The sequence below is a fragment of the Gadus chalcogrammus genome, chromosome 7 (genome assembly GCF_026213295.1).
Source record: "Gadus chalcogrammus isolate NIFS_2021 chromosome 7, NIFS_Gcha_1.0, whole genome shotgun sequence".
Lineage (NCBI taxonomy): Eukaryota > Metazoa > Chordata > Actinopteri > Gadiformes > Gadidae > Gadus > Gadus chalcogrammus.
Window position 1 is genome coordinate 27,970,810 of NC_079418.1, and position 12,500 is coordinate 27,983,309.

At 44.6% G+C, this 12,500-nt stretch overlaps 3 protein-coding genes across 3 annotated transcripts in view; 1 reads left to right on the forward strand and 2 right to left on the reverse strand.

The window, feature by feature from the left end:
• Positions 1 to 954, reverse strand: part of serpinf1 (serpin peptidase inhibitor, clade F (alpha-2 antiplasmin, pigment epithelium derived factor), member 1) — an 8,008-nt gene extending 7,054 nt beyond the window's left edge. Inside the window, exon 1 of the mRNA XM_056593785.1 lies at positions 846 to 954. The gene's annotated coding sequence lies outside the window, so the exon portion shown is untranslated. The remainder of the gene's footprint in view (positions 1 to 845) is intronic.
• Positions 955 to 2,188: 1,234 nt separating this feature from the next.
• Positions 2,189 to 9,423, reverse strand: serpinf2a (serpin peptidase inhibitor, clade F (alpha-2 antiplasmin, pigment epithelium derived factor), member 2a). Its single transcript, XM_056593784.1, has 9 exons — positions 9,318 to 9,423; positions 6,903 to 6,970; positions 6,113 to 6,362; positions 5,804 to 5,947; positions 5,439 to 5,481; positions 5,050 to 5,195; positions 4,498 to 4,640; positions 3,706 to 3,910; positions 2,189 to 3,224 (listed from the first exon to the last, which is right to left on the reverse strand). The coding sequence occupies exons 2-9, from the start codon at positions 6,963 to 6,965 to the stop codon at positions 2,659 to 2,661; spliced, it is 1,560 nt and encodes a 519-aa protein (XP_056449759.1). The 5' UTR covers positions 6,966 to 6,970; positions 9,318 to 9,423; the 3' UTR covers positions 2,189 to 2,658.
• A 2,200-nt stretch (positions 9,424 to 11,623) lies between these two features.
• The window catches only part of LOC130386402 (Na(+)/citrate cotransporter-like), a 15,259-nt gene continuing 14,382 nt past the window's right edge, over positions 11,624 to 12,500 (forward strand). The window contains exon 1 of the mRNA XM_056595315.1: positions 11,624 to 12,196. Coding sequence (XP_056451290.1) covers positions 12,068 to 12,196 — 129 coding nt within the window. The 5' untranslated portion in view covers positions 11,624 to 12,067. The remainder of the gene's footprint in view (positions 12,197 to 12,500) is intronic.

Here is a 12,500-nt window from a genome sequence, read left to right on the forward strand (position 1 = left end):
GTGGAAAATTCCACATACTCATGAAACTTTTGGCAGTCCACCCATCAATCATGCCCTAGTGTTTGCCTTGAAAACAAAAAATTTCCACGTGGGACAACTGAGATGTTGCCACATTGCAAAAAAAGGCTGCATCTTTTCAGTTAAAATAATGGAGAAATACCAGGTTTTGCAGATTGAAAAATAAAATATAAAGTGTATCTTTAAGTAATAAAGTCCTCATTACCAGATGCTCAAGCTGGACCGAAAACTGCAATGTGTTCTGCTATTTTACAGTGGGCAGTATTAGGCTTATTTCGCCCTCATAGAGACATTGGTTTTCGTCTCGACAAAATGCTATCCATATTTAAACATGTTATTGCCAAGCGGAGTGGCAAAAAATAAACATTTGCATTTGGTGCTCTAAATCTGCCCTACATCTGGAAAGTAAATAAAGAACGTCGCACAGAATAGTGTAACAATAACAGGCTACCAATACAAATAATCAAAAAACTGGAACAATTATGTAATGTGGCTGGCAGGATAAATGTTGGTCGCTGGACCGCTGGACTTATAATGGACCCTGAAATGGGTCCCTTGAAAAAATGAAATGATAGTTAAGAAGAAAGGGTAAAAATACTGAATCATTATACCGAAACAATATCTTGGCTTCGACCCTGCCAAAGGAATATAGGCCCGTTTATGAAATATATACATACGTAGGCCTATATAAAAAAATTAAAAGGTTTGTTAAATTTTAAAGGTGAAAACCACATAAAATCGCACGTGATGCATCACATGCATCACGTAGAAACACATGAATTGCCTAAACACAGCTATTGTATGCTCGCTAAACGTTAAATTCTCACCTTTCTCTGGATCTTCTGCGTAGATCGACGGTGTCTGCTGATGTCGACGGAACTTCCACAGTGATGAGAGGAGCGCGCAGCCAGCAGGACCAGGACCCCGCCCTGATGTGACGTCACTTCAGGTCGGCCGCTCTGCCAACGACGCGCGCTGTCTTGTCCACGAGACGCGTCTTTACCAAGCCCACGGCGGTTTGGGCGCAAGACAAAGTTCTAAACCTCCTTATGAACCGAGTTCAAACGCCTCTTAAATTCACCAGTTATATAGTTGCCAAGCTTTATGGCTTACATGTACATAAAAATGAAAGGGTAGACCTATACCGTTATCACTGTTATGTAATTATTAATTGAATCATACCTTCGATTGGGGATGGGAACACAAACAGCCACGCCAGTGATTTAGTTTGGAGGGTTGCTCAGAGACTCCAAAAAGCAGTTAAAGCAGAATCGCCACCTTGCTATGTTTTGCACCTGGGCTATGGTTGGGCGAGAGAGGGTCAAGAATTATGGTGTTATCACCGCACAATTTCAATTCTCTATTCTTCCTTTGAGCTTTTTACGGCAGTTAAACAGTTATGTTTAACTCAGTTATGTTTAACTTGACCAAGGAATATCTGAACTTCTTTTACGGTAATGGATATCACTGAATCAGAAATCACTCCCTCTCTCTTGCCACTAAACCCATCTGAAACAGATTGCGCTCCCTCCGAAGCGAAGTCTCTCTCTCTTGCCAATAACACAGATTTGAAGCACCATCCTCGAGCCGTTCCGTCAGGAGATGAGAAGAACTGCATATTGACCCCTCTTAATTCCTGAGATCTACTCCTGAGGTTGTGTTTGGTGCAGCACCCTAAATGTGTTGTGTGCATTGTAGGGTATACCTTAAAGCTATAGGGTCTCTCTACATCCAGACAGCAATCAATCAAACAACTGCTAAAATCTGTATCTGTGGCTGTCGAAGGCCTGTATTAAGCCCATCCAATCATCTAATCAACAGTCGAACATTGATAAACTGTGAGTGAAAACCTTAGATTACTTACTATGCTATTCACTAACAGTGCCAGATCGACATATTACTATGTTGGATCACGTATCATATGAGGCATTGTATCTTAGGAGACATACTACGACTGGAATATTAAAGTGCCAGCAGAACCAAAATGTAGCTTTTTGTACCAGTGAACCAATAATATTATTTCACTGGCCCTTAAATATTCCAGTCCACTGCCATCCCTGACAGTCACTAAATGACAACTCTAACTGCTTTGACCCAGGACACGGGATAATCAGTGATTCGATGTAGTGACCATGGATGTAGAAGAATGCACCGCATGTGGCATCCATACAACAGTGGAATTTTACTTTATTTTAATACAAACAGGAATTTCATGGTGAATCAAATGGTGTCGGCTACCCCTAAATCAACCACGTTATTAAAACACTTATATAAATGCCTTATAATAGGCATCATAAGTTAATATGAAACACTTTCCCCATATGTCTCCACACAGATTTGGCAAAACCTGCCATGGATGAACAAACATCTTATAACCACAGAGTGAGATGAAAAGATAGTAAAAGACATAAGCGGTATAATAATCGTTCTTTCAACTATTCAACTACACTTTTTCATATCCTTTGCACTGACGCGTTCCATATGAGCATTATCTATGCAGAGAATAGAGCGCACGCGTGTGTCATGATGTGATGATCAAAATACAAACTCAATAAACATTTCAGTGAAGTTTACAGGATGCAGCTCATGGATCTGATGTAGTAGCTTTAATGACACTGCTTCACATACTACACGTTAGCTTCAGGTCGGGATAGCGTTGGATACGTCGGGGCTAATCTTGTTCCCTTTGTCTCCGCTTTCCCCTCCAAGGCTCTCTGGTGTCCCTGGTGTCTCGTTGAGGTACAGCTCACCGGCCTTTTCAGCAGTAGGAGGGGGCACATACCCGTTTGAGTCTGGGGCCACCGAGGGCCCCAAGTCCGTCGTCAGATCGTCGTCGGCAGCCACCGGATCGTCTCCCTGCTCCTTATCGACAGCTTTCTCCTCGGCGGTGTCTGCGACGATCTCGGCGCCATGGGAGGCGTTGCCGCGCGGCTCGTCGTTGGGCATGGGAGCGTCGTCGGGGGCGGGGTTGGTGACCACGCCCATGAAGAGGGGGGCGAGGGAGACGTCGTCGACCAGGGCGAAGAAGAAGGGCCCGTTGAGGGAGAAGAAGGACACGGAGCGCATGGTGGTGATGACGGTGGTGGCGGAGGCCTCGGCCCCTTCCTCGCTGAGCTCCACCTGGCTGGCGTGGCGCACGGCGCCCACCTTCAGCGGCGCCTCCGTGATGCCCGACAGGTCGGGACCGGAGAACAGGGAGCCAAGACCTGAGGGCCCGAGAGAAGGGAAGGGAGGGGAGAGGAGGGCGTTAGATGAACCCTCTCTCCAGTCCTGTCCAGGCTCTACCGTCACTCCACCAACTACCGTCTCGATCTTCACTCCCCCCACTCCCATCTCTGACCGTGACAACACTCACTCCCGTCCCTATGACTCACGCGTGTCTCGACCACGACTCCACTCACTCCATGTTTTACCATGACAACACTCACTCCAGGCTCTCTACCGTGTTTCCACTCAAACCTGCCTCGACCACGACTCCACTCACACTTGCCTCTGCCTTGACTCCACTCACTCCAAGCTCTACTGTGACTCCAGTCACTCCAGCCCCTACCATGACTCCACCCTCTGCTGTCCTTGCCGTCACTCCACTCCCTACCGTATCCCAGACTCAACTCCCCAGCTCCCCTCCCTCCCCTCTCCTTACCAAGTATTGCATGGTATTCTGGCTGAAGCCTGACGTTGTCCTACCTAGATTGGTGAGGGGTTCCTGGAGCTCTTGGCGGTACTGCAGTCTGAACTTGGGCAGGGCCACCTGCATGGTGTGCTCTGCAGGCAGCCGGCTGTACAAGTCTGAGATGTTGAGCTTGGGTAGCAACGATGACACGTTTCCCTTTCCCTGGATTGGCTGAACAACCAGGAAGCTTTTGTTTCCCTTGAAGGGAAAACAGGCGACCTGGACAAAAGAAAGAAATGGAAAAATATAAGTCTTCTAAAGTCTATGGCATCCTTCCTTTGTTTCTTTGGAGTCAAAACCCCAGGTATCAAATCCTTTGCTCTAGCTTTCACTTTCTAACTGAAATTGTCGCAGGTGATGGATCTTTTCATCGGTGTCCCTGTCTAAATATTTCCTAGCCTGGCTACACCAGACCGAGCTCAATCGTAGATTGCACGTTGGTCTTGGGAAGCTGCTGTCATTTTCTTCAGCACAAGAGGCTTGATCAATGGGCCTAGTTCAAATGACTCTGTACGCGATTGGCTGCTTGCCTTCGCTTCCCTGTCGTCATTGTGTTAAACCAGCCAATAGCGCGCCGGGGGGAAAAGCCAGCTTGGTGATTGACTCCTGCAGAAACTTATCGGACGCAGAAATAAATATATTGCTCTTTTCCAGACCCTTCTGCAGTGGCGATCTCAAATCGCAGGCAGAATGCGTGGGGCTACCCAGTCTAAACATTTCCAGTATCTAAAGTCGATCTGGCTAGCTACAAAATGTCCCATACAAGATATCTTTGAATGGCAAGAGGGAAGTGTTAATGCTAGTACCGTCGCCTCTAGCTCAGCGTCATGCAGCAGGCGTAGTGGATACCTCGGGGACCTCATCATGTCCACCGAGACAGAGTTCTGCTCGTCCACATAGAACAGCCCTTTGGAAGTTTCCGAGGGATCAAATCGGGTCTGCCACTCATCTGCAAAGCACAGGAAGGAAGGATGCGATGATACCTAAATGAGCGAACAACCGTGTAGGGGAAGGAAAATGGTGCATGCTGCTGCAGAAATCAAAATCTCTAGCCTCTATGCGATGGGGTTTCAAATTAAAGCAGAGCCGTCTATGTTGGGAATATTTAACAATTTACATTATAAATAATATCGATTTTCATCACATTCGATAGTGAAATGAAGAGCTGTCCATCTGAAGGCCAATAGATCACACCAGAGGAGTGACTGGGCTATGCGGACAAGTGACACAGACCTCAAAACCAAGAACTTGGGAACCAGCAGCTCAGTGCCCAAACTCAGGTTACTCATGGCTTATTGCTACGCCCGCATCACAGACTAAATCTGCATGCCATCAGACTGTTCCAGAAGGTGCACTACCTTTGAAATGCACAGCGTTGATGAGCATGAGCACTACATCGTTAGGAATGCTTTCCATTAAGTTCACGATGTTTCCATTGGTAGCGTTCTTCACCCATTGGTTGACGTCCTCCACAGAGAGCAGAGGAGCCGGGCTTGTTCGATACCTGATGGACACACGAGAACATTTGAAATTGATTCAGAGCTGTCCCCTTTTTGATTCAACCGACCAAATGGTGGAACAAAGAAAACAAAGATTCATCATTAAAAAGTATTTGTATTTGGTAAGTAGTTCATCATAGTTTCAATGTCTATGTTTGTCATCTGGGTTTGATTCCGAGCCTGAAGGTATTTCATTTTGGAGAAAGGTATCTCTAAAATGCCATTGATATTAATATATGGTTGCGTACCTGGCCATGGACTTCTCAAGGAAGGACAAATTCACATCATACCCTGAAGAAGACACAGAGGGAAAGAGGAATGCTGTGAAGAAGAACTCTATAGCCACATATTGTCATATTTTTTGTTTAATGTCATATTTTGGACACATTTTCTTACCTAACTCCATTCTCCTAATGCTGCTGATTCACTGTGCCTTATTGGCTATATCCTAGCTAATCAGAGTGCTTTTTACATTCCATAATCACTATCTGCTTTAGTCATATATGAATTAGGCATTTTTGACGCTAAATACAAGATGAATCTTAAAATATGACTTAGGCAGTTATGCAATCAGGCAAATGAAATTCATGTTCCTAACAACCCAGACACACACCTTGGCGCAGGTACAACCGTGTGGCCACCCGCAGGGAGCTGTTGCTCAGGTGTTGCAGAAGACCCCCCATGGTGTGGTGGTAACAGCTCATGTTGCTTCCATGGAGACTACTCAGCAGCAGTCGTTCCGTCTCGGTCCGTGCACCTGCCAGAGATGATTTTGTAAGGTACAGGTGTACATGGCATGGCAACACGTTTCAGTGCAGGGTACAATCGACAGAACCGGAAGGAGAGCTAGAATAAACAGCGCCAACCAGCCAGCAGGACAGAACAGAGTGGTGTAAAAAGTAAAATAAAGCTGCAGGTAAACCTAGAGCCAGCTGTGCAAGGGCCAGAGAGAGGCTGAAGGGGGATATGAGGACATTGGGCTGTTGAGGGCCAACAGGCAGCTGTTCCAGGAGCTGAAGGCCTAGCCGTTCTATGCTGCCCCCTAGTGGCCCGAGTGTCACGCTGTCAAACATCTGGAGGTTTCCACAGGCCTGCGCCACCTCCTCCACGTACTGTTGGCCTGCAGCTTGGAGGGGAACGGCTTCAGAGGCTTCTGGGGCCACACTGGGATCCTGCAGGAGAAGACGAAGGGGAAAGAGATTCTTTGCATTGCGTTTCGATGAGAATCATGAAGTTATTTTTTGGTACAAGAAACCATATAGAGGTACATTGATGCATGAAGAAAGAAAGAGATTAAGAGATATGTAGACAGAGTGAAAGGGAGGGAGAGATCGGAAAAGACGGAAAGAGAGAAAGTGATAATGGCCGATGTAGACGGATAGACAGAGAGAGCGCTAGAGAACGAGATTGAGAGAGAAGGGGATAAAGAAGGCGATACAGGACCACAGACAGATACAGAGAGAGGAAGAGATGTAGAGACAGAAAGGGGTTAAAGACAGAGGCAGCGAGAAAGAAACAGGGATACAAAAAGGGAAAGATAAAGAGAGAAAGAGTAAGAGAGGAATGAAGAGGGAGAGCGACTGAGAAAAGTAAGAATAACGAGTGGATAAAGAATAGGGAGAGAGATAGAGAGACAGATAGGGATGAAGAGAGAGAGAAAAAAAAGGCTTTGCTCCCGTGAGAGAGAAAGTCTAGCCAGGGTGTGTTCCTACACTGAGTCCCCGTTGACAGGCTCCTAGCAGCAGGAGAATAGGCAGGAACAGCCTCATCTCCATGACACCTGGAGCACAAAGCAGAAGCACATATTCCCTGTTAGATGTTTATTACAGTTACATAAATGATACACACATGTTACTAATATCATGTTTGTTAATGTGATATACATGATAACATTTTTAACATCATGTACATTAATGTAATAAACATTAACATAAATGATATTATTATTGGCCCTGCCAGATGCATTGCAATCCCTTCTTCCCAATATTACTATTGCTTCTTTATTATATAATATTGTGTATTTACTTGTTTTATAACTCTTTTAACTAATCATCCTCACAGCTGCATCGGCTGTGAAAATCAAAATCCTACCTTAACATATTCCCCTGCTTCCTCAGGCAATAATTCATGTTTTCAAAATAATGAAACAACCAATCAGGGCTCAGTCAGTCGGTCTGTGCAGAATGGAGTGATGTCAGGGTTCATCCCTCGTTTCAATACGGCTATGTTTGTCAGAAGAACAAAGGTTGTTGGTTTGTTTATCCGTGTGGTGGCAGGGCAAGCACACCATTGTAAACCGACTTATTTTTTATGATATTCTTCTGCTTCCACCGTTTTTACGGTCTCAACACCGAACCAGAACCAACGTCCAAATGTTTGGCATACTTTGACAAATGGACAGTAATTTAGCTATGTAGGGGGAGAGTATAGCGAAAGAATAGGGTCAGATTTTGGCTGAACCAGCCCCAAGCAGCCCAGGTTACTGCTTGTGCTTGTTAAGTAAGATTATTGTGCATACCCATTAGTGGACAACCATGTACTCCATATATACCATGCAGATTACCATAGCAACATGCTAGCTTTAGCAGGTTAGCATGCAAATAAAATTGTTTGTTAGCGTGCTAGCATAGTGTTGGAATTAACATGTTGGCATGCTAATGGACAAGCGCACAAGTATGCGTATGTTTTGTACGATAGCATACTAGCATGTCAGCATTGTAATGTAATTGAGCATGTAATTGAAAAGTGTACTCCTCTGTGTTAGCTCATTATCGTAATAATGTAATACCCCGCATATCAGCGTCCTAAAGCTCTTCCAATATAACAACAGAGAAGCAAATATTCCGGCCAAGATGCATCATCATGATGGAGTGAAACCGGCCCCATACCCAAGAAGGTAACTCCTTTGACGTACCAGTAGCTAAGAGCAGTCGTAACCAGTAAAGGGACGCAAAACATAAGTAGGCTTCCCTCAACCTAAAGCCTCTCCTATGTAAGGAAGGTAAACATCCAAGGCCTTCACAGTCAAGGTTGTCTCTGGAGTATTGCAGCTCCAAAGTCCAGGGGCCAACCTGAAACCTGTCGTAGTCATCAGCCACAATCTGGGGCCACAAAGAGCCAGGGAGCTGGATCTAGAGGTGAAGTGGCCCCTGGAGACTTTAGCTCGGAAACCATCAAAGTCTGTAATGGCTTGACACCAAGACAGCTTAAAGTGGTCTGATTTCCAGATGGGTAATGGCAACGCAGCCATTTCAGTTCCAGATCGCACTGGCACTGGTCCTATTCACTGATTCACTCATCTAATGCTTGTTGACTAGAGCATTGCAGAAACAGGCAGCAGTAATAGTTGTTGAGCAAAAGGGAGCAAGCTTGTATGCAATTGGGAGGACTGAGCAGCTTTGAAAAAGGCGAGGTATAATTTTGATGATCTCGGCCAATCAGATACTTTGCAGACTTTATAGCCATTCATGTTTGTTATACATGGCAAACCCTGTAATTCATACCTAGAAGAACCTTTGTATAAGTAGCCAATTGGTTTTGGCTTCTTTAGCGACCCTTTTGACATAGTTAAAGAATCGCTGACTTCATGTTACAAAAATCTGATGTCTCAAAGTTGCAAAAAAGATCTGGTGACCACTTTAGCTGCTTTGCTAGCTTATGACAAACGTAACTGTGGCAGTCGAGGATTGGAATGGGATTGGAACCTTGCTATTCTTCCTAATCAGGTTCAAACCAGTAACTGAAGATCAAGGCAATTGCGAACACTGGTGTTTGCTATAAGAACAAAGATTATCAGTTCCGTTTCTTAAATTCAGATTGTGTTATTTACATCGCTGGACTATGTTTGGTTAGCTATTTGCAAAGTAAAATGAACAAATATGGCATATAGCATCAACTTAAATTCGGTTGAATGTCACCACATCTTAACAGCAACAGCTCTTCATTTGTTGAAATGATGAGCGTTTCAATGACAATCTGAAAAGCTGTAAACCCAATGGAAGCTAACACCTAAAACTAAAAGCATATCCATGGCACTTAATTTAGCGAGGTGGATCTAGGGGTTGTCCTGATGGCCCCTACACAGAGAGCCTGAACAAAATACATTAACAAAGATTATCACAACTCACCCGGCTGGGATGCAGGTGATAAGAGAATAGTTGATCAAATGGAGGAGGAAATGAGTGAGAAGGAGACACAATCAATGTTCCCCCGCTCAAAACTGGGGTCCTGTACTAAGAATCTATGATTCTGTGTATTGATCCATTAATGATTAACCACTGTAAGAATCATGCCTCTTTCTTCACCCAAATCATAAAGCTCACTGTCCTTGGCTGTTGATTTTCTGCTAATAACTGCTCAATAATTCATACTACTATAACAACAACTATAATTAGGGTAAATATGGATGAATACAGATGAGTGTAATAACAGTGTAATAACACTATAACTTTTAACTTTATGAACACGTAGGCTACAAATACATGCAAAAACAATTATGTTTCAAAATTACCACCACAAAAAAATTGAATATGTTAACATGATTTGCATGGGTAATTTTTTTTAAATAATTTCAAGTGGGATATTATTAGATTTTTCCTGCTGTTACTTAATGTCTTTCACAATAGTTCAATCGTATTTTTGATTACCAAATTAATCAACATTGCCCACAATATATATTTCTCACTGAGCTTATGAATTATTATCTATTATTTTTTTCATGACATTTTTTTCTGACGTATTGCAAGTTTTAATTGAATGCCCATTTTAAAACCGGTGCAAAACAGGTGAAAACAGGGCATTGAGGGGGCGTCATTTTGTAGCTTGAACCAACAAGGACCCAAACGCCCACGTGGGACCTTGGCAACACACACACACACACACACACACACACACACACACACACACACACACACACACACACACACACACACACACACACACACACACACACACACACACACATATACATACAGACACACATATACAGACACACACATAAACACACACACACACACACACGCACATATACATACAGACACAGACATAAACACACTCTGACCCAATAAGTCACTTAATGTTCTCATTCAGTCTCTCTCTCTCACACACACACACACACACACACACACACACACACACACACACACACACACACACACACACACACACACACACACACACACACACACACACACACACACACACACACACACACACACACACGATATGTATAGATATATATATTTTCATTTGCTGTTCATTTACTATATATAGTGCCTTGCTCAAGATCGTTCTCACCAGGATGACCACGTGTTAGAGGGATCCATAAACGGTGTTAAATAGTGCTGATCAGGCGGAAATTTTGAAACCACACTAGAACTACCTATGGCATTGCGGGTCTATTCAGCGCTGTTTGATAATGCACTTTACGCAATTGCCACAAGGTGGAATTGATGGTCAAGTTTACCACTTGCCTTCGCCTTATTTAAATATTGCAATACAATCTATCGCCTCAAGATGGGAGTCACGATTAACTTTGCATCCTGATGTATTGAATCAATGTGTGCCTACAATGTGGTAGGCTACATTCTTACAAACTTAGAGATATATATATATATATATATATATATATATATATAGAGAGAGAGAGAGAGAGAGAGAGAGAGAGAGAGAGAGAGAGAGAGAGAGAGAGAGAGAGAGAGAGAGAGAGAGAGAGAAGGAGAGAGGGAGAGAGAGAGAGAGGGAGGGAGAGAGAGAGGGAGGGATGCTGAGAGACAGACGGAGAGAGAGAGAGCGAGACACACATTGTGTGAGGGTGGAGAGGAAGACTTGAGAGTTGAATCAAGAAGAACGTCTCTCTCTCTCTATCTCTCTTCCCCTTCTCTTTCTCTCTCTTCCCCCCAATCTCTTAAGACACCTACTAGCGGGTGTTGGAAGATGAATGGATGCAGAGATAGAACCGTGAAGAAAACAACAAAAGACCCCTGGAGAACGAGGGACAGAGGGTCTCAGGGGGGGGGGGGGTGATGCAGCCGGAAAAGACCAGAAGAGGGGAAATGTGAAACAATGCTTATGTAAACCTAACTATGGACTTACTTTCTATGTCTGACTTGAATAAGTCACCAAAATAACAGTGGTTGCTACTTTAAATGTGAAATCCATCCGCTTTAGGCCTCGTACATCACGGCCTTTAGCCTCGCGCCACAGGGCCTTTAGCCTCGCGCCACAGGGCCTTGTGCCTCGCACCTCAGGGGTTTTGCTTTGCACCGCGTTTCTTTTAGCCTCGCGCCCGGGGGGTTAGTTAAACAGCAGAGAACGATGTGGTCGGGTAAAAGACAAACAGCGGTAGATGCTCTTGCAAAAAAGTGGAAATCATTTCCTCTGTTTGTGGTAAGAGATTAGATAAACCACCTCGAAGGGGAACATGGTGACGTGACGTGACGGACAAAAAGTTAATATTTGAGGCCGAGGGCCGGTCGCCGACTTTGAATGGCTTCTCGATTATCGCCAGGGCTGCGCACGCACACTTGTCTTCTCAGAAGAAGCGCTGCAGATGTCCACAGCGCAGAACACAACGAGAGGTCCGCTATTTAAAACGCACGTGTGACATCGCCTTCCTCGCCTGGTGATGATGAGATGGGAGCATTTGGAAACACGTTCCTTGTCATCGAGAGTATAAAAAGTAGGAGTGGGGATTGACGGAACCAGAAGTTCGTCCCACCTTGTCCCGTTGAAGGAAGGCTGATCCAGCTCTTCTTAATTCATTGCCTGCCCGTTTCCCGCGGTGGTTGGAGCGCTAATCCGCAAGGCCTCCTAGGTAGTTTTTTGTTTTTTTCGGAATCGGGCGCAAGTGGGCCGGTGTTTGGCCGGTTAGGCCGTCATGTCGGTTCTGTCTCTGCGGCTCAAGATGCTGTCCTCTCTGCGCGCCGGCTGGCAGATGAGGAGCGTGGTAGTGCTGTGGTGCACACCCTTCCTGCTGCTCCCGCTGCTTGTGGTGGTCCGGACTCCGGTAAGGATCGTCCACTGCGCCCACCTCTGGTGCATCATGCCCCGTCAGAGAGAGGGAGACACGCAGAGAGATTTTAGTCGATAAATAGTTCCATTGTAATTATTGATCATGTTTGCTAAAATGTGTAAGGCAGATGTTTTTATATGAGTTTATACAGATGTTTGGGTTTTTCTACTTTTTGTGTGTTGGAAGAGTTTCTTATCTTTAAATCACTTAAGTAAATTTGAGCAGGACTGTTTCCAAATTGTGAGGTGAGAAAGAAGATTCAATCGCTAAAATCGATGTTTTTTAGTGATATAATATC

Excerpts from the sequence above, each read along its gene's own strand:
- serpinf2a (XM_056593784.1), bottom strand. The coding sequence starts at position 6,965 with ATGGAGATGAGGCTGTTCCTGCCTATTCTCCTGCTGCTAGGAGCCTGT. Across the intron at positions 6,363-6,902 it reads CCTGTCAACGGGGACTCAGT|GATCCCAGTGTGGCCCCAGA; the intron begins GTAGGAACACAC and ends CTTCTCCTGCAG. Across the intron at positions 5,948-6,112 it reads CCTTGCACAGCTGGCTCTAG|GTGCACGGACCGAGACGGAA; the intron begins GTTTACCTGCAG and ends CATCTCTGGCAG.